This window comes from Lates calcarifer, linkage group LG2, assembly GCF_001640805.2.
Source record: "Lates calcarifer isolate ASB-BC8 linkage group LG2, TLL_Latcal_v3, whole genome shotgun sequence".
NCBI lineage: Eukaryota > Metazoa > Chordata > Actinopteri > Centropomidae > Lates > Lates calcarifer.
This window is the reverse complement of record NC_066834.1, coordinates 9,542,903-9,565,284: the sequence shown is the minus strand read 5'-3', so window position 1 is coordinate 9,565,284 and position 22,382 is coordinate 9,542,903. Positions and strand designations below refer to the sequence as shown.

At 39.3% G+C, this 22,382-nt stretch overlaps 1 protein-coding gene across 1 annotated transcript in view; it reads left to right on the top strand.

Annotated features, from left to right (window-relative positions):
* ddb1 (damage-specific DNA binding protein 1) overlaps window positions 1–18,128 on the top strand; it is a 45,286-nt gene extending 27,158 nt beyond the window's left edge. The window contains exons 16-27 of the mRNA XM_018683406.2: window positions 695–902; window positions 992–1,087; window positions 1,498–1,609; window positions 2,548–2,671; window positions 4,426–4,590; window positions 5,150–5,244; window positions 8,382–8,552; window positions 10,170–10,279; window positions 11,042–11,211; window positions 14,373–14,475; window positions 15,125–15,248; window positions 17,437–18,128. Coding sequence (XP_018538922.1) covers window positions 695–902; window positions 992–1,087; window positions 1,498–1,609; window positions 2,548–2,671; window positions 4,426–4,590; window positions 5,150–5,244; window positions 8,382–8,552; window positions 10,170–10,279; window positions 11,042–11,211; window positions 14,373–14,475; window positions 15,125–15,248; window positions 17,437–17,520 — 1,562 coding nt within the window. The 3' untranslated portion in view covers window positions 17,521–18,128. The remainder of the gene's footprint in view (window positions 1–694; window positions 903–991; window positions 1,088–1,497; window positions 1,610–2,547; window positions 2,672–4,425; window positions 4,591–5,149; window positions 5,245–8,381; window positions 8,553–10,169; window positions 10,280–11,041; window positions 11,212–14,372; window positions 14,476–15,124; window positions 15,249–17,436) is intronic.
* Window positions 18,129–22,382: the final 4,254 nt, after the last annotated feature.

Below are 22,382 nucleotides of genomic sequence, written 5' to 3'. Positions count from 1 at the left end.
AATTAAAAAAATGTGGAAAATGCCTGCTGTAATTTCCTTGAAGCCAAAGGTGACATCCTCCAGTTGCCTGTTTTGGCTGATCGGCAGTCCCAAACACAATCAATTTACTGTCAGGTAACATGAAGACAAGTGGCAAACTGTCACATTTTAGGAGGCGAACTTGACAGTTTTGGCATTTGTGCCTGGAAAATGTCTTAAATGGTTAATTGTCAAAATGGTTACAGATTCATTTTCTTTCAGTCATAATTGTCTCACCTCTGTTGCCCAGGTGGTTACAGAAACTGCGGCACAAACTATAGACACCTGACCAGGAACCTGGTTAATGCTATAATCATGTACATAAGGATATTAATATAATCAGGTTACTCAATGTTCCTTGCAAGTATCTCATTCTGAATTTGATCAAGCACGGGGAAAGATTCATAACCAGGATATTGTGTGCATGTACTGTAAATGTACTCATTAATTTACTCTGGTTTGATCAGCTCATAGTCATAGTGTGTGCACTATAGGGTAAAATATCAAAAGCCAATACCTATACAAAATATACATGCTTCTACTAAGAATAAATAAAGGAATCATAATGGAAGCAGATGATTCTATTTAGGGCTCAAAGGCTCACTGAATGGCTGGCAAGTGGCTCTTCTGGCCCAAACACCTTTCAAACCTATTACTCTTATTTCTTTCCCCCCAGGTGCCCTCAGCGAGCGCAAGAAGGTCACCCTCGGCACCCAGCCCACTGTGCTGAGGACCTTCAGATCCCTGTCCACCTCCAATGTCTTCGCCTGCTCCGACCGACCCACTGTCATCTACTCCTCCAACCACAAGCTGGTCTTCTCCAATGTCAACCTCAAGGAGGTCAACTATATGTGCCCGCTCAACTCTGAGGGCTATCCTGACAGGTCAGTAGCCCAAACTTTTGATTTGGAGTGGGTACATTCCTTCTTCCCCCCACCTCCTTACAAATGTATCTTTTGCCTTTTTGTCACAGTCTGGCTCTGGCCAACAACAGCACTCTGACCATTGGTACCATCGACGAGATTCAGAAACTCCACATCCGCACTGTTCCCCTCTATGAGTCTCCCAGGTCAGTCCCCTTATCTAATAGTGAGTTAGACTTGAACTTCCAATGAAAATTTAACACCCATCCTCTGTACAAATATGCTGCTTGTTCTTCATGTTTGCAGTAGCTTTGGCTGTTTGCTCTGACTCTAGCTACTTTACTCTCCTGTTAGTTTTGTTATACATTTGCTGAATATTTTTTTTTGCTTGCTCTTTTGTATCTCAAACGTTTAAGTGACACAGTCATGACTCAGCATTTGTCAAATAAGCTAATAAAAAATTGACTGTTGTGTTATCCAGTCAGAAAACAGAAAGCAGTCTCTCAGGGCACTTTGTTTTCTTCAGCTGTTTGTTCTTTTCATGTTTACCAGCATCTTCACTTTGCTTTTTCTCCACTCCTCTTGTTTCTCTCTTCCTCCGTTAACATCCCGTCAGGCGGATCTGTTACCAGGAGGTTTCCCAGTGTTTTGGGGTTTTGTCCAGCAGGGTGGAGATTCAGGATGTGAGCGGCACCACATCTGCCGTGCGCCCCAGCGCGAGCACTCAGGTACTGTAGCTCCATGTTGTGCTGGGATAATAAACACCCAAGGGCTTGTTTGTTTTGCACTCTTATCTAACCAGGCATGCTCACTAAGAACGTTGTTTATAATAAGTGACTGGGAGCTTGTCAGGACAACAAATGTCTTGACCTGTTAGTTACCTAGCAGGTCTAATGGAATTACACTTTCTGAACCAGGTTTTAAATCTTAATGCTGTTTATCATTAATTTTTTTAGGCATAGAATTGTAATCATATAAATGAAGCTGTTACCAGCTGATTTTTCAATTTTTTTTTCACCAAAATATTATTTGTTTTAGAAGTGTAATTATAATCAAAATTCTACACTGTATTTTCTCATTTTTGCTTCAGTGCTACTCCAGAGACAAGTAGAGAGTGCAACGAATGAAGACAGAGCAGGCCATTTTTTAAGTGTTGTGCCTGGAGCTAAATTTAGCTGTCGCTAGCGTTCAAATCAAGTTCAAATTACATTAAACAGAATCTTTTTTGTTTGATTTGTTGTCAGGGAATACAGATAATACGGTTTTATCTGCCAAGAAAGAACAGTAGGACCAACACTGAAGAGGGATTCTCACTTAAAGAGCTAAATCAAAAAGTCGTTTTAGCCAGATTTTCAGTGACAGCATGTGTTGTGTCCACTCAACTTGGCTCTATAGCTTCCCCAAAGGGGACAGGTGTGTACTTTATTTGTGTTTGTATTTACTGCTTCAGCAGCTCTGCTTTGTAAAGACAAAGCCTCTCAGACGTGATGACCAGAAAGATGAATGCCTGATTTTAAATGCTGCGCATCTGCTGCTACAGATGGTTCCGACTGTGCTGTTGAGCCCACACAGAAATAGAGATCTGAATTGCTCTATACCTTTTATTAGGTCTCTCTTTGTCTTTACTTTTCCTCCCGTCCCGTCTCATAAATCTTCCTGCTTCCAGGCTCTCTCCAGCAGCGTGAGCTCCAGCAAGCTCTTCCCAAGCAGCACCTCACCCCATGAGACCTCCTTCGGCGAAGAGGTAGAGGTTCACAGTCTGCTAGTCGTGGATCAGCACACCTTTGAAGGTGAGACAGCTGGATGTACATTTCCATTTGATCTCAAAGAGCTGGTACCTACATATGGAGCTGCTGATGGTAAAGTAATATGCTCCACTCAGAATAATCAGGTCAGTGCAGAAAACTCTTTCCGCAGCCTGGTCCCAGCACTCATTCATCAGGCTTTTGTATGTTCACATCTGATCTTAAAATGGTTTCACTTTTTCGATGAAGTTTGTATTTATCTGTTTAATTTCTTAATTTAATCTCGTGCCCACATGTGAAGATTTTTAAGTTGGCGTTTGTAAAGACAATCCATAAGGTATGTTTTTGTCATCATTATCAGTCAATATCTAAAACACACACAGGCTCTTAATGGAATAACTGAATGATTGAACACGTTGGGCGTAATACATTTCCATGGTGAAGCCCACTGAATGTGGCAGGTTCTGCTTCGTTCTGTTTTGCAATGCAGATTTTGCTGCGCCAAGCCTTCCTTTTAAAAACCCAGGAGTTACTACACTCGCATAAATTAGGATATGTTGTATGTTAATAATATGTAAATAAGGGACTGATTCAGCACATTGTGTCCACAGCTGACTTCAGTTTATCAACGTGCGATCAGATAAATCCCCATTTAGAAGTTGTGAGATTTTCGTTACTCACTTGTAGATATTTTGATGCATCGGATGCAGGTTCTGGTTTGTGTACCATAGTCACTGTTTTTCTGTCAACACTGAGCCCTTCATGCTTAAAACCACAGTATAAGTGCAAATGCAGGGTAAGTAGTCACAATGTAATCAGTTATTCAGTTACTGCTACACCATTTGAGTCTGCACTTATTTTTGAGAAGGTCTGTCAGAAATGTCACCCGCTGTCTCAGTCACACCATTTAAATGCCATGCATTCTTTAGCTGCTGCATAATCAGTACTGGCTGTGTCAAGTATGTTTTACTGGATGCATAATTTTCCTGCATGTCTTGATGTTATGGGAACACTTGACCCATTGGTATACCTTACTCTGGGTTCCTTTAACTCAGCTTAGTTAATGGTGCAAACACTGCCTAGTGCCTGGGATAAATAATGAGCCTAACTAGTGATAAAAATGGAGGGTGCCCTTCCTAGACCGATGCAATAAAACTAATGGGAGAGTGAAGGAGATAAATGAATAATGACACTGTGCAGATCTAATTAGACAAAATGCATTGAATACATAGAAAGCACCTGTGTCTATATACTAAGGATGTGGAACATGAATAATTCCAGTTTGTTACATAATCTTATAAATCTTCTTGGCCAGCATATTTTCAGCCAAGTTAATAAGCAGGCAGGCACACATACAAATTGTAAACAAGCCGCCATGGTATCCATATGTTATTTGGAAGAGAAAACAAAGGAATATTGTCAAATTGCTGCCCAAACTGTCCATTGTAAATGTCCCTCACAGTTAACAGTTGGAGTTCTTGTTGCAGCTTTGTAATACACAGTTTTCCTGTGGAATGAGGGATCGTTATGCTCATTTCAGTATGGTCACTTTGTTTTCTACCTGCAAATTATAAGTGGTTTAGGTAATATGAGTAAATTATTGTCTTCTACAAAAACCTGTCTGTGTATCCAACCACTCATTCCCAGAAAATAAGACTCCAATTGTAATAAATCAAAATCATCCTTTTAAACTGAATACTGAAGGACAGTTGTGAAAAAAAGAATCCTATTAAAAGAACGATGCAATGTGCTGCTCACACACTCAGTTTCCTAAGGGATTTGTGTTTTGTATCTTTCAGTTCTCCATGCCCATCAGTTCCTGCCCAGTGAGTATGCCCTCAGCATGGTGTCATGTCGTCTGGGAAAAGACCCGTCAGTGTATTTTATCGTCGGCACTGCCATGGTGTACCCAGAGGAGGCTGAGCCCAAGCAGGGACGCATCATTGTCTTCCACTACACTGACGGTCAGTAGCCGGGCTTTTCTTCAGCTTTCTCTGTTTTCAGCAAACAAACACAAACCCAAAAATGCACTCTCTTGTCTTGTTCCTCAACCTTATCCTGTTTGTCCTCTCCAGCAACTCATTTTGCTTTGCACTGTGTATCCTTCACCCTGTTTCATTTTCTCCTCCCCACCCTCTGTCCTGTTTTTTCACTCACTGACACTTTGTCCTACCATGCTCTTGTTTCCCTCCTCACTTAATCATTTTCTTATCACTTCTTATCAGACTTTCCTCCTCTCACCACTACTGATCCCCCTCATTCCCTTTCATACGTTGTCCCACTCACGGTGCATAGCCCGCCTTTCATTTATCCTCCTGTAACTTTTCATTCTACCCTTGTCCTTGTTCTGAATGCTTCACCTACTCTTTTTAACTTTTTATTATGTCTCAGAAACGTCAAGCAATGCTTTAAGGCTTCACCACACTAAGATCTTGCAGGTGCTGGTTTAGATTGGCACTGAGTGTGTAAAACTTAGAATGTTAACCATGCGCTGACTGACAGATATTGTGCTTGTTCCTGCAGGTAAGCTGCAAACCGTGGCTGAGAAGGAGGTGAAAGGAGCTGTCTATTCTATGGTGGAGTTCAATGGCAAACTGCTGGCCAGCATCAATAGCACAGTAAGTGGTACTTGATGGTGTTTTCAACATGACATACACAGCACTTGACTTTTTTCCTCACTGAGCTGCTAGTTATGTTCATGTGCAATATATTAAATTTGCTTCAGGGTACAGTTCAGAGTTGTAGTTGCTTATACCCTCTCTGCTAGATCTGAAAAGATTAGTAAATTAGTTGATCAGTTGATTGACAAATAGTTCATCAGCAACTATTTTGATCATTTTTTTTATATCATAGCAGACTAAATATTTTTGGTTTTGGATTATTGATTGGGCCAGACATTTAAAGATGTAACCTTGGACTCTAAAGAGACCGTTTCTTCCTGCCTCCTAACATTGAAGACTTATTGATCAATTGAGAAATTAACTGGCAGACTAATCGTTGCAGCATCCCACATCATTATTTATCGTCTAGTCCAAGGATTAAAACCAACACCTCTGAATTCTGCCTCTGTTGAAATATAATTGTGTTTACAACTGAGGTCGATAGAAATAACTGACCAGACTCTAAAGCGGCTTAAAGCCCAGTTTCTCTATTGGGAGGCTATCAGTCATTTCCTTATTTAACCCAAGCGTTACATTATATTCACTGGGCAGACACTTTTGTCCAAAGTGAATGCACTCCGACCATGTAGGAGCACCCGGCAGATATCATCCAAAATTGGCAGTGTATATAGTGGGTTATAGTCTGTCTCTAGTCTGACAGGCTGAAAGGCCTGCAGTGGAAGATTAGTCCGAGACTCTTCTGTCCTGACTTCAGTGGAGAAATTTATTCCACCTTTGTGGAGCAAGAGCAGAGCCTTGAGATGGGTGACCACAGGGTCCTCTGAGTAATGGCACAGCTGAATGTCCAGAGGCAGAGCGAAGTGCTCGAGCTGGGGTGCAGATAATGTGAGAATATGTTAATGGCGCATGTAATCACTGGGGACAATATTGCAATTTTTTTACAATACCCTTGTTACCAACATATTGTAGATGTTAGAGATACCACATCTGTAATATGCTATAACTATGATAGGAATATCCCATCATGGTTGATCAATCACACCATGAGAAAGTAGTGTTCATACATCAGAGTCTAAAGCTTCTCACAGACTGTGACTCTCTGGACATTAAGACATTAAGTTGTTATTTCTGGTCTAGTCCAGGCGACCTTCACTGTGCTAAGTATAATACTTCACTTTTTTGAGACTCAGAGGTTTTTCTCTCTCTCTCTCTCCCCAGTGAGTCAACCTCTGGATGACTTGTGTGTTTTTAACTTTCTTCTCTTTGATTGCTTAAGAAGCATGTGATCTGTTGAGGAAGAAAAGTGCCTCCTCAGTCATTTTTAAGTCCAACATGTAAATGGATTTATCCTATATGGATTTCTGTGTGAAATCACTTCACATACAGTTTGAAAGAAACCACCACCCCCCCACTGTCCTTTAATACTCTGCTCATCCACACTGAGCTATAGATAGATTAAAAGGATTAAAAGCTTGAAAAGGCAGCTCTGTCTTAAGATACCAAGAATCAAATAGTCATGGGTTGCTGATTTCAAGAACTCAGTTCAGTGTCTCCCTCTCTACCACCTCCTTCCCATTACATGTTCTTCATTGAATTGGACTTCAAATAAATCATTTTATTCTACAATTACTTGATTATTATTTCAAAATGGCTGTTGAGGTTCATCACAAAAAAATTTACATTTCAAACGTCAGTCACAGACTTTTTTCTTTGTTTTATTTTGTGTTAATTTCTATTCTAGGAGCGAATTTTCCCCCCTAAACTCACCATTAGTTACGCACCAAAGTCATTAAGGACTTATCCATCATGGAAGTGAGATCAGTTTTCCCCTTTGACAGCAGCCTCAGTGAACCATAATACAACATAGTGACAAGCTCTGACATTAGTTTCTTGTGATACGCCCTCTTAAATTACTTTTTTTAGTAATTTCATCAACTGGACACAGCACACAGACATGTTATTCTTTCTTCTGACATTTCCTTTGCTGTAAATGGTTAACTCTTCATCACTGTCACTTTCTCAAAGTCCATACATATGTGAGGATAAATCTGAACGTTTTTTGTGTTTGGAAACAAACATACACTGTGTGTGTGTGTGTGTGGACAGAGAACACAGGAAAAAAGAAAAGAAAAAAGAGAACAGAAAAACAAAGAATAAAAATGTGTATGCTACATTACATTTAGATAAAATGGCACATTAAGAACACATTTGTCTGTGCCATTATTGGCCTCATGTTGACAAATAAATAGCAATTAGATGCAGAGACACATCTCCACCCCTCTATCACTCACTCATCCCAAAACCATTTTTTTAAATTGTCAAACAGTGCAGTCAGTGCACAACAGTGAGTATAATTAGCCATTAACTGTTCAGGTAATGTGGCAGCTTATAACTCAGATTGTTAATCAGCACTTAAAACCTCACGTTTACTGAGGCACACTATATCCAGAGTGATGACAACATGAAATTAAAGCGTCGGCCAGTTCATCAAATACTGCTGGAGTGAATTGTTGACCCTTTTACCTTTGGCATCTTGTGTGACAACAATTACTCACCTTAAAGCAACAAAATGTAAACTTGGGGAGCGACAGCAGCCTCTGCAGCCTCGAGTAGAAATTAATTCTGTTGAGTCCGAGTGGTTAAGCGGTTTTCATGTGCAGAAAACAAAGCCTATCAATCACTTTACCAGAGCTCTGCTCCACTCATTGAACTGAAACATGGCCGAACGCTGTATATTCCTCATGATCTTCTGCTTCTGGAGCTTCTGTAACAAACACACCAAACTCCATTTAGAATTCATGATATTTTTTAAGTTTCCTTGCACAGTATCTGAGATGAATGCTGGTTTTTAAATGACCTCTAAGTCTTTTCAACTGGTCTACTGTTCAGCATTACTCTTGGACTTGCAGAGTCTGATTCTGGCAGTTTAAGCAGCTGACTATCATTCAGTTAGCAGGAGGTCGTACCCACTCACAAAAGTTATATCGTGTAAGAGCAGCCATTGGGGGTTCAAAGTGGTTATGACAGAGGCACCATTCTCTCTATTACAAGTCAGTCTATCATCAGAATGATTTTTAAGCTGTTAATTTTAAGGTAATATAGTTACATAATGTTGCTTTAATTGTTTGTTTCAGGTCCGTTTGTATGAATGGACGGCTGAGAAGGAGCTGAGAACAGAGTGTAACCACTACAACAATATCATGGCCCTTTACCTGAAGACCAAAGGAGATTTCATCCTTGTGGGAGACCTGATGAGGTCCGTCCTGCTGCTGGCGTACAAACCCATGGAGGGTAACTTTGAAGAGGTGAGGTGTGAGTACGATTTAGAGAAAGAAACAAAAGAACTCTAAAGGGCAAACAAGTTGAGGATTGTACATAGTTGTTCGATACCAGAATGATGTGCAAAAACGCTACCAATGGCAGAAGCTCCTGGTTTTGAGCATAGTCAGAGGCTTTTATTATTATTTTTTTCATACTGTGTTGGTGTCTGTTTGTCTTCTCCTTTTTGATGCATAAATACTTTTTTTTTTTTCTCTACCAAGCGTTGTGGCTGGCATAAACCTTCCAGCCTTTGATGAGCAAAATGTCCAAATTGATTTGTGGTAGAAAGATGAAGAGATTTGTCAACAAGGCACGCACACCGCTGAACGCATGCTGTGTTGCTGCGCTCGGTGTAATAAGTGTGAGAGACTAAAAGAAGCAGAATTTATTCAGAGAGAGAACACACTTGAAAGTGCCTCAAATGTTTAGATTAAAAGTAGGAATTTGTAACCATCAAAAATGTTGTATTCATACGTTACAAATAATTAGATCTTTGAAGCAGCTATAATCTATTTTATTACATTATCATGCTCGCACTGACAATGCCACAGAGAATTTTCACCCAACTCTGTAGCTTGCTCCAGCTCTGCGGGACATCTGCGAATCTCTCAGCTCAGTGTTTTGGTTTTCCAGCCTGCAGCTTTACTGTTCTGACTCACCCTCTCTGCTCTCACCTGTATATTTTTTTAGACACAGCATGCAACTGTTTTCAGCAAAAGGGCTCTGAAAATCTGATTTATGTTACCTGTCTGACACCAAATGGCAGACAGACACATTTAAGAGACTAGCAGGTGAACATAGTGGAGTATTTAGCAGCGAAAGAGCCAGATATTTCCCTCAAGACCAAAATCCGAGGTAAAAGAGTGAATATCTGACTCATCAAGTGGCCAGAAATCTAACTTAATGTGTATGCTGCCCCTAAGTAACCAAAAAAATCAGTTAAAGGATTAGCTGGGCACTTTAGGAAATACATTTATTCATTTCTTGCTGATAGCTGGATGCAGGGATTAAAGTTTGCCGTTGTTACAATAGATTTCTGTCAGTTGGATTCCAGAGAAGCCATTTATGAGATAAGTGTAGATCCAAAGGAATGAAAAGCGAGGGGAGGGGGGTGTGACACTGTGAGTCTGGCACCTCTATGAAACCGCGATATGTATGTGATAGAGGCTGTTGGAAAGAAATGCAAAAGTAGCACACAGCAGTGAGTATATGTCATGTGTCATGTAATCAAACAGTTCCTTAAAGTGGTAGTTTCTGATCACTGTTAGGCATTTACTCCACTAACCAACTGTCAAAACTTTATTTGGCTGAGTGTCCATCGCAGTCTACAGTCATGACACTCACAGTATGCACAGTGCGATCAACATGCATGGATGAAACAGAGGTTTCTGACATTTTTGGATGTGTGTCTTCAAGGGCATTTAAAAAGTCTGTTGCCCTTGTACTCGTACTGAAATGTACCAACTGTGTTTGGATTTCAGCACTTGTTTGCTCATAGATAATGCAGTATTTACTTGGAAATGAGAACCACCCCTGGTTTTTGCCCAGCACCTCTGTGTTGTTTGCTGTTTTATTCAACACAACTCATGTTTTTTGGTCAGATTGCTCGTGACTTCAATCCTAACTGGATGAGCGCAGTTGAAATCCTGGACGATGACAACTTCCTGGGGGCAGAGAACGCCTTCAACCTGTTTGTCTGCCAGAAGGACAGGTGAGTGAAACATCAAATCTTACTGTATATGAGTGGTGAAGTGCAGTGAGTCTCTCTTTTCTTTTTCTTTGCACGAGTTTCAACCTTTCCCATTATCAGTGTAGTCCCCTGAGCTGCTGCTTTGTAGCTGAGAAAACAAAAAGATTCCAAATCACCTTCAGTATTTATCCAATGAAATCAACATCATGTCATTAGTCAACACCGATTCCCATGATACTTTTTAGAACAGCATCATTGATACAAATGTGGTGCAACAGCAGTGTCCTTGCATTTGTTTTGAAAATTATGAGTCATCTCGTTGCTGAGCTTTTAGCTGCTCGACTGCATGTGTGTTGAGCATGCATGTGTGTCGAGAGTGTTGATTTCAGGGAAATAGGGAGAAAGATGTGGTCTGAAAGTGAGTGTGTTACATTTATGCCACAGCTTATTATTCACCTAATACATCAGGTTGGACCACTCAATGCTTTTGACCTTTATTTTTGTATCACATCTCTCTTCCTGTTGCTCTCTCCACTGTTTTATCCATCATTACCTCTCCATCATCCTCTGCCCTTTTCCAATGTCTCTCATATCTCTGACCCTCTTGTTTTTGTTTTGCTTAATCGATCACTCTTGCCCTCAACAATTCTTTACTCTCCCTTTGACATCTTTTTCTCTTTACACGTTTGCTCTATCCTGTCTTGACCCCTCTACGTCACACACATCTGTAATCCCTCCCTCCCTCTCTTTGTTTTTCTTTCCCACCGTCCTTTGTGCGGTTAGTGCGGCCACCACGGACGAGGAGCGGCAGCACCTGCAGGAGGTGGGGGTCTTCCACCTCGGGGAGTTTGTCAATGTGTTCTGCCACGGCTCGCTGGTGCTGCAGAACCTGGGCGAGAGCTCCACGCCCACCCAGGGCTCAGTGCTCTTCGGCACCGTTAACGGCATGATTGGTAGGCGCACGGACAATTTCACACTCACTCAAGCATTTACATAGACACAAACACAAAGAGACTGCTGCAGGTAAACCCTTAATATCATATTTTCATTAATCCTAATAGCATTTTTATCAAGCCGTTTTTAGTTTTGAAAGGGTTCAATTTGACCTTATGTGTTCAAATTAACCTCTTAAAGGACAATTTCAACCTTTTGGGAAACATGCTAGAGAAGATTGATAATTTACGTTATAACACATACACCAGGTCAGCTTAGCTTAGGACAAACACTGGAGGGAAACAGGGGGTCAACAGCTACCCTAACTCTATCCAAGGGCAACAAAATCTCTTAGCACCTCTAATGATCATTAATTAACACATTTTATCTTGATTATTTAATCTGTACAAAAACTGAAGTGAAAAAAAGTTAAATCAGGGTTTTATGGGAACTTTAGATTTCAGGCTGTCTCTTGGCTAGAAGCAATAGCTTCCTGGAGTCTCCTCAAAGAAATAGAAATAAGAAAAAGAACAAATAGCCAAAAAAATAAATAAATTATAAATAAATAAATAAGCTATAAAGAACTGTTAATTGGTCAGTGGTCCTAGCAGGCAGATATTTTCAGAGCCAGGTGAGCAGTTTCCCCTTATTTCCAGTCTTTATGCTTAGCTAAGCTGAGATATGAGAGTCATTCAGCAAGAAAGCGAAAAAAGTGCATTTTTGAATCTTTTATTTTTTAAATCTTTTACCCTTGGATTTTCTCCTAAAATGGTAGTTCACCCAAAGCACAAAAGCAGCACATTTTACCATTCATCTCTAGTAGTATCCAGCCATACAGACAGTTTATTTATTTATTTATTAGTTATTAGTTATTTAGTTTATTCATTTATGTTAGGTTTTGCGATATCCACAACTGAGATTTTTGCCCCCAACTTGATTCAGTGAAGATGCACAGCATTTAGTTTGTGGAGCTGCTGAAAAATTCCATTTTAAAAACTCAACAGCAGCACTGTCACTGTTGCTCAGGAGAATTCAAACACATCTCTGTCAACAGTTTGTTTTGCTTTTGTCACACGTAGGTAATTCAAGGTGATAACTGTGAACAATTCCCGGTGAACAATTTTAACAGTTTTTTTGTATTTTTGATTGTAAAGTCAATGAAAAAATTGTCAGTTTGAGACTGAAGCACTGCACAGACACTGTTCTCATTTCAAACATTTCCAGTAATCATCTGACTGCAGTAAGGAGACCTCAAACTTCTGTCAAAGCCATTTATTCTAAACTAATGTTTCTGTTTCAGAAAGGAAGAAGAAAGGGAGAGAAATCACAGTTTTACGCCTCATTACTCAGATTTAGACTAGTAACTTTCAGCCTGGCAGTAATGATGGCAGAGATGAAAAACAGGGAGTGCACATCATTCGGACACAGCAGCAATTTACACACAGCACGTTATATCACCTCAACACCCTCTGAAATTCTCTAAAAAGTCTCTGAGGAAAGTTTAACAGGAAATGAGAAGCACCATTGTACATTCCAGTAAAAACTTCCCGCAGCAGCCCGTAACCCAAAATGGGCTGCAGTGCGTAATGAAGAAAAATACCCCCGCTAGTCTAATCATTCTGAGAGATGGTGTGATATATTAGATGTTTCCAGGAAGGAGCTGCAGAGCCACATAGTTACTCTACCCAGAAAAGAAGTGGACAAACTTTCAGTGTACTGTTGAAACCCAGACACTGTGTGAAAGAAAATCACACCTATATTAGAGGTGAAGTAGATGACTACATGAGCCTTTTAACATTTTGTAAATACTTTATAGGCCAACAGTTTGTTTCTTTTCACACTGTGAAATCTAAAGAATTTGTCTTGAATCCATCCCTGATAAAGCTTTCCAGTGAATATTCAAACTATATTATGCATCTTCATACAGGTATTTGATTCACTTTCTCCGATTCCAGCTCCTTAGATGTGATGCTTTGCTGGTTTTTTCTGTTTTTTGATACGTTATAGAAAACACTTTAAGATCACCTCTGGGATTCAAAGGTGTTAGCACAGCATAAAAAAAAGCCAGTAAGCAAATAATGGAGTCGAGTTAGTTGGTGGAGCTACTTCTGCAGCCTTGTGCTGTTAAACCACTGCAGAAGAAGAGGACACAACGAGATGAACGTACAAAAATGTTGATGACAACGTGACATAACTATGGCACAATGACTAATGCAACATGTGACAAGGAGCAACGCTTCCATTTATCTTTGTAGCATTTTACTTCAAATAATACCTTCATTTTCCCAATTTGGCCCGAGCGTAAAAACTTTATTTGATATTTGTATGAAACGTTGTTGAATTTTTGGCATTTCCACTCGTAACTAAGCAGAAATAAATCATATTAAATAAAAATGCTGGTATAAACTTTGCATAGAAAAGCAAAACCCACCAACAAATGATGGACATACAGGTGTAAGATCCAACTTTTTGCGACAGGCTTTTGTTTATTTAACTTTTTTCATTTTATAGACAAAACAATTGAATCCATAAATCGCTAAAATAACAGGCAGTGATAATGATAATTGATAATTAAGTGATAATGAAAGTAATCATTAGTTGCAGCCCTACTATCCTCCAAACAGCTCTTTCCAGTTTGTTGCAAAGCTCCAGCTTTTTCATGGCTTCACATACGGTGCAACAAGCTCTGCATTACAAATCAGTGTAACTCTTTGTGCTGTCAATTTCAGTGCAGATTATTTCCCCAGAGCATTAGAATAATGCACTCTCTGTCACAGAACTTGGATTTTTAGCACAGAGGAAAGCATGCCACTCCCTCAAAGCTCTGCGATGTTGAGATTTACAGTGAAATCACTCACTAAAATAAAAAGATTTTGGAAAGGTCTTGAATTATTGAAGTAGTGAAATAATGCTATGTTACTCCCAACACAGTCCCAGCATACAAGCATGAAACTTGCATTAGGAGGATTGCAGTCACACTAATGAGGTTTTCATTTATTTATCATAAAGCTTTTGAGAGATCTCTCATGAATGCACTCCTACAACTTCTCCCCTCCCTGACAACAAATCAAAAATATTTACTATCTGCTGCAATGAGGTGCAAATTAGTTTAAATATTACACCTTAAAAAAAAAAAAAAAAAAGTCTCGTCCACTGATGTGTGTGTTTATGTGTGTGTTAGGTCTGGTGACCTCCCTGTCCGAGGGCTGGTACAGCCTCCTCCTGGACCTGCAGAACCGCCTCAACAAGGTCATCAAGAGCGTGGGCAAGATCGAACACAGCTTATATCCTTCTGATATTCATACGTTCACCCACTCACTCATCTGTCATAGCAACAGAGACTGCTCTGAACAGTGTCGTCATCTTGTCATCAGTAAACCCAGATAATGAAGTGACAAGTTATAATAAGTGACAAGTTATAATAGTCACTTTAATTGACTTCAAAGGTATTTGATAGAAACCTTGTCATGGAAATTGTAATGGAAATGATGGTTAGTCGGAGCCTTATGTGTAAAACAAGCAATTATTGCGGTAGATGTTATAAAGCCAAAGAAACTGTGATGGTGATATTTTTATAAAATAATTTCAGAATCCTTTATTGCAGATTTTAATCATCTTTAAAACCTTAGAAACAGAGATTGTCGAGAGTTAATTGGAAAATAAAGGGTGATCTTAACCCAGACAAATTAAAGGTGTTACTCATGCTGTATTAAAGGTTTTCTCAAAAAATATGCCTTTTATGTTTTGCAATCAAATCTAGAGAAGCTGCAGTTCTTGACAGGTTCAGCTATACCAATGCTGTGTTTTAATTCCTTCACATCACGCTGAATATTTGTCAGCTATGCCTGAGGCAAAATATGTGATATTGTACCTAAAGTGCAACCCTGAGGCGAAGCAGCGACCTTGTATTGATTTTCCTTGACTCCACTGCACCTGGAGGTCCTTCCATACTGAGCGGAAGACAGAGCAGGCCACAGGATTCATCGACGGGGACTTGATTGAGAGCTTCTTGGATCTCGGCCGGGCCAAGATGCAGGAGGTCGTCAGTACTTTACAGGTGGGCACTCACGTTAGTCCACATCAGCACAATGTCTGATGAACCAGGTGAAATGTGATTCATGTGGATTTAATTTATTTTATTTAATTTTCTGCATCTATTTTAATACCTCTGCGCCGGTGACAGCAGTGACAGCTATTGCCAGAGGCATTATGTATTAGGGTTGCCCGTCTGTCTGTACGTCCCTCCCACTCTTGTCAACAGGATATCCCAGGGATGCCTTCAAGTGATTTCTCCAAATTTGACACCAGTGTTCACTTGGATTCAGTGATGAACTGATTAGAATTTGGTGACTAAAGGTCAAAGGTCAAGCTCACTTAGACGTCGTAAAGCATGTTTTTCGCCATAACTCAAGATATGCTAAAGATATGATATGCTGGACAAAATTTCATACAAATGTTTAATAGGATAAAATGATGAGGTAATGACATTTTATAAACAAAAAGGTCAAAGGTCAGTGTCACTGTGACATCATAATTCTCTGCAGAAACAGAAGTGGAGATTTGACCATATTTCCTGCAACTTTATTGGTTGGCAGAGGCAAACAACCGCAAGGCAGTAATTCTAGTTCATCCTGCAGTCATGAGAAAAGATATCTGGACTCAGTTATTTCAATATGGTGAGCACACTGAAGTGCCTCCTACTCGTACAAAACAGCATTAAAGCTGGCTCAACAGTTCTCATTGCCAGCTTGTTGGCACAGCTTGTTTTGACCTGTAACAAGCACAAATATGAAAGTTAATTTAATAACAGAGGAAGACATAATCTCATTATTAGAGTAGTGGTCCAGCAGAAACATCTGGTGAAGAAGGAGCGTAATACTGTGTTAACGTTTGTGTTTTTGAGTTAAAGCAACACTGAACTTTCAAAGACCCTTTAGACAGTTTTTATTAACTGCTCCTGTGCTCTGTGAGCGGGAGCTGGGAATAACTTTCATGGCAGAACAGGTGGCAAAACCACTTTTGGCAGATAAACAAATAATCACACACTGCTTTGTGTCTCTTACTGCATTCAAATAAAAAACACACTTTTAGCTCATCCCTGTTTCCCTCTCGACACCAGATGATAAAAACAGTCCAAAATATTTGAACGATTTATTTGCCAGAAAACTCCTTTTTAAAGCCAAGAGTCTATTAAAGTTGTGCTTTAAAAAAAAAATATGTTGCAGAATCAGTTGCTCACTTGTGTCTTTGTACAGCAGAAAATATGCACCTTTAAGATAATTAATTGTAGACTTTAAAAAAAAATATATATGTATTATCTGAACATTAGGACTGCAACTAATTATTATTTTCATAATGGAGTGATCTGACCATTGTCTTTATTAACTGATTGACAGTTTGGTCTATAAAGTATCAGAAAAAAGTGTGTAATAGCCATCTCAATTTCCCTAGAGCTCTTGGTGATGCTATTAAGTGTCTTGTACTGTCTGATCAAGTCCAAAATCCCAAAATATTCGGTTTACTTTGATGTTAAGACAAGAAGAATCAGAACATGGACACATGTCTCGGAGTGTCTCAGAACGTTTGCCCAGTTCATTTCTCTTATAACTTAAGATCCAGACGTCCAAAGACTAAAACCCTTCATTTGAATAAAATATAGAATATAAAAACTACCAAGATCTAGAAAATGTATTGTAAAAATGTGGCTTAAATACCGAATAAAAAGTGAATTCTGATGCACCTGGCAACGACAAGGCTGACATGTGCACAAAGGGAATATGACATCACTGAGACGCAACTTGATTAAAATTAGGGATTCCTTTAGGTTTGAAGAGTCCTGGAATATTATATACATATTATACCTTTAAACTATTCAAATAAACAAACAGCTATTTGATTAATTGTCTAATCTTTGCAGATTCACTGGAAAGCCTTAACTACAAGCTAAGCCTTAAATACACTAATAAGATGCAGTCATTAAAAAAAAAAAATCGAGAGAAATTCTGCAATCAGTATTGACATGATATAAGATTCCCAGGAGCTTATAAAATCAAATGCAAAAATGCACAAAAAAATGGTGGAAAGAGACTATGATACACTGAAGACTGAGTAACATGCCTTTGAAACACAAGCCTCTCTCTCCAGACATGTACCTGCGTATTTGTTCATTTAATGTGATGTAAATGGCACTGCTGGGGTTCCTCTCTGTAGCAGAGGCTCATTGTTTGGTGTCACTCGATTTTTAGATCGATGACGGCAGCGGCATGAAGCGTGAAGCCACAGTGGACGAGGTCATTAAGATTGTGGAGGAGCTGACGAGGATTCACTAACATCACCGCCATCCAGACCCTCGCTGAGTGAGAGGAGGAGAATCCCGAGGAGGGATGATTGCCGAAAACAACGAGGAAGGGAATGGTTCGCATTTTTGCAGATTTGTATATAATTATAAATAAACAGTCTGTGCATGTTCGTCCTTCAGACTTCAATGATTTGTCAACCGTTGAGACCCTGAAGGTGCTACACGATGAGTGTAGCACTCCTCAGTTAGACGAGTCTCTAGGCGAAGTGCGTAGCATCCTGTTTGGACAACAAAAAGACCAAAGTAAAGATATTGGTCTGAGTGTGTTTGAGTTTGTGTGCGCATGTGTGACTGCGTCTGTGTGGAATAATGTGTGATTAGAAATATGAAAACCCCAGAGATTTTCCTCAGCAAAAAACTTTCTCTGGGATATTTGTGACAGTTACTTGCAGGCTGAAGGTTAGCAGATCCTCTCCACCCCGCAGTTTAAATCTGACTGATTTACACTTTTATTGTTGAAGTCTGGAGTAAAACACGCTGTATGAGAAACAAAATGAGGAAATGGATAGATTTATAGCTATTTTGTCTTTGTGACGTTTTCTTTGTTTATTCTAATAAACTTTGCTTTAGTACTGTTAACACTTGTGTTTCTGTTTGTTTCTATGGCAACGTTTACTGTCGTCAAAATCAGGCTCCTCTGGCAATTGTTTTGGCAATCGCTTAATCTAGGCAGTGTCAGTTAGGTGGTTGGTCCACCACTTTAACAATGTAAATACCACCTGCCTAATATTGTATAGGTCCCCCTCATGCCACCAAAACAGCTCTAACCAGTCAGGGCATGGACACGGGATCTCCTGTGTCCTGTGGTGGCACTGGGACGTTGGCAGTGGATCCTTGTGGGTTGCAGATCAGGATAAACCAATGTTTTGGTTGTAGCATGGCTCAAATTGCCACTTTCCACCATAACCACCTGGCTCAAATTATTGGATTTATTGCTATGAAATTTGGTACAAAACATTCATGGTCCCCAGAGGATGAATTGTAATAACTATCTTTCATCTAGTGCTGTAATGTTTTTTTTTTTTTTACTTTTATGTTCAACACTTTGATTTATGAAGAAATACATGCAGACCTCATGAAATATTCATCAGTCTCAATTGTACTTTGTATGTAGTGCTAATTAGCAAATGTTAGCATGCTAACTCTCTAAATCAGACGTGACTTTCAAAGACTGATAAAAAATACAATCCTATGCCGCTTTACAGAAGGACAGTGAATGGATCTTGCTTTTGTTACATGTGCAATGAAGGCCTTTAGCCACTGGATGGCAGTGTTTCAATATCAGCCGTTTTCTACGGCGGTTTTTTAGTCAGTGATAGAGTTGAGGGGGGACAAGTAAATAGTCCCAAAACGTCCAAAAATAAAAGTTGATGCACAGGGAAGACGTCGTCTTTGCTACGAGGCAGCGGCAGTCTCCAAGGGATACAATTTACGTCGGCACTTCGCTTAGGTCGCTAAAACACGGAGCTAAGTATGCTAACATTAGCATACGATGCAGCAGTGAAAGCCAGCTGTATTGTGGCTGAATCGCGCAGTTATCTGGCTTTTTTTAATCGTTGACGAAAGCACTGACAATACTGATAGAGCACATTTAACCATTTTAAGAGACCTGAAGACAGACGTGTCTGTCAGTGTGGAGCTCTTGGATGAGACTGTCATGCACGGGACCACAAGGGAAAGGGACATCCTCGGTGACGTGAATAGTCCGTAAGTTAAATGAAATTAACCCGGGAGAAATTGGTGGTGTTTCTTGCTGATGGTGTGCCTGCTATGTGTGGTGAGAGAACTGGCGTGGTTGGACTTGTGAAAGAGAAAATGCAAAAAAGCAACTGGCACACTCCCCTGATAACATACCTTTCAAAGATAATTATTAATTATTACAAAAAATAATAATAATTAAATGCAGAGGCAGTGATGTAATATGAGAGAGTAGAGACATTTATATAGTTTTACAGTTACAGCTGGCCCTTTGAGGTCAACCACAGTGCTGATGTGGCCTGGGATCAAATTGAGGTTGATGCCCCTACTCTCAACGGTGAACATAGCTAATATACCCACTGAGCAATGTGAATATTTGCTGGTTTTATTTGTCTTCTAGGTCTTACACTTGATATCTATGGGTTTTGGACCGTTGTTCAGCCAAAGCAAGCAATTTAAATACGTCAGCTTGGATTTGGGAAATTATGATTTGCTTTTTTTTTTTTTTTTTTTTTTACTATTTAATGTCATTTTATGAACCAAATAATAAATTAAGAAAATAACCAGATAATTTGATCATGAAACTAACTATCTGCAGCCTTAGTTTAATGTAAACTGCTGCAGGTATTTTGGATACTGTGATAACTGTAGACTAACTGGTGAAAGGAGATGTAGCTCTTAACATAGAAAGAGCTAAACATAAAGCCTCTTCATTCAGGCTGAATTATTTGCAGTTAGACTTTGAGTCATTTTCTGCTTATATACACAGTATTTAACAGTTTTAATGCAGTTAAACTAGATGCACTCCACAATAGCTGTCGCTGACCTTGTTTATCACATTAAAACAACATCTTGGGTTTGGCTTACACTTAATGCAGCCTTGCTACCCATAGCCCACGCAGCCATAATGAATCTTAGGCATCCAAACAAGAAAAATTGGAAGGAAAGGTCTAAATCTCTTTGTGTCAGTAAATCAGTTTGTTTGCATACTAAAGATGGGTTACTTTCTTGTTTCTTAGGCAGATCTGCTGAAAATGCTGAGTATTACCGTGTGTTGTTTTCTCAAGCGCCTCATTAATTTCTATTGTTTGCATATTTCTTTTCATCGGCAGTAAACAGTGTCGAATTGGAATATACCAAGCTTTTCTCGTCAGAGATATCAAAGGTCTCACAGGCTGAAATACTGGCAGGGGGACAGTGCAAACTAGCCTCAATAATAATTCTCTACACTGAGGGTTTGAAGTAAACTGGACAGTGACTGGCAGTGGAAGTCCTCTGCCAGTTCTCCTGAGCTATTTTTGTCCTCCTGTCACCATCCTGAGGCACTCAGGCCTTTGTTTTGCTCTGGTTTTTCTTTCCTGATTCCCCATTCACACTAGATTGTTTGCATCCTCACCCTTCTTCATATTTAAATTTGGTTCATGAATTTAGAAAACATCTATACACTACACCGACAGATATCATTGCATGACTGTATAAAGACTGAAAAGAGGCTAAATGGAAACAAGTAAATGTGACGTGACTGACAGAATAAATGCATATGAAACTAATTCATTTTCCTTGAATATTGTGAAATCTTCCTCTTTTCATTGATGTAATCTTAAATTTGAGATATTATATTTATTGAAATTCAAATGGAAAAAATCATGTTGCAGAGATTTTTATTTTCCTTGAGGATTTATGTTAACTAAATGTGGTAACTCCCTTGAGTTTATGCACACTGCAGTGATGCTTTACCAAGGACATGCCATAAAAACAGGACATCGACAAAGGACTGTATACAAACACTTACAACTGCATTTATTCTTAATGTTGATACAGCATATGTAAAAAAATAAAACACTTGTGTTTCCAGGTAATGTTTGTTTTTTTGTCGCTTTGCTTTAATGTTAATAAAACCATTTCACAAATATGAAAGGCAAAATCCATCCACATTCCAAATTTAAAGTCCGAGGTGGTCAAACCAGAATGAACAATTAAAACACAGGATTACACCTGCAGTCATTCCCTAATTGATTGGCAGGTCTTTTAATAATCACATTAACAGTCGATAACAACAAAATCTAAGCCATTATGGTGTCTGGCATCAAATAACAAGATAATATTTTGTCAGTGTAGGGTTTACAGCAAAAAAAATCCAAAAAAATTAATTAATGTAGGTGAAAAACTTGATAAGAATAATGAACCAGTGGCTGCCAGTGGCTATTGGCGTATTTCCAGTAATTGCCACAGTGTCCCAGTGCCTGTTAAGACTGCATGCATATGGAGATTCATCAGAGTTCACCTGGTAAATAAGGACGGGCTGTCACTCCCGTAGCACAAAAACTGTACATGGAACAATCCAGCTCAAATAATTTGTTGGAACCAAGAAATGAAGTCAAGCACGCAGTACTATTGTCTCAATCAGATAACAGTAAAAATTACATTCAGGACTTAAGAGGAGATATACAATCAACTTGAATTGTACTCATAACTCCTGGCATGGCCAAAACGTCGAGAAATTCCAGACTTCAGTTAAAGGAGCTATTTGAAAGTTTTGCTGTCGCTACATAGCCAATGTTAGCATTAACAGCTGTTTTCTTACCAGTCTAGAAGAAATATTGCAAATTCATCATCAAACTTCATTCCTTCACTCACCAAGAGCAGTCAGCAAAGCAGCGGAAGGCAAAGCTAATGTTTTGCTACTAGTTCTGTCACTGCTTTCCTGCTTTCTGCTGAAGATAGGATGCCATAACTTTGTAGTGTTTGGATATAAATAATTTTCAGTCTGAATCTAATGTCATAAACCTAAATCTCTTCATGTCATCGGCCCTAAAACGTTTTGCACAACCTATCTATTTCCAGCAGTTGTGTCATGACAGAGTGAGAACAAAGAGATAATGTAGAGGACTGGTGTGTGAATCAAATTGTTATTACTTATTATAGATTTTATTAATTAATTATAATACACCACGCACAGTACATCAGAAATTAAAACATCCAAAAGAAACATGTGGAGCTACCATTGTGACTAATTAGCAGTTTTCACCTTTATACGCTATGTAAAACCCACAGCTGGATAAAACAGGTCTCTTCTCCGGCTGCACTTTAAACAGAGCAAATCATTAGCTGAAGCAGAAGTCGATTATAACAAGC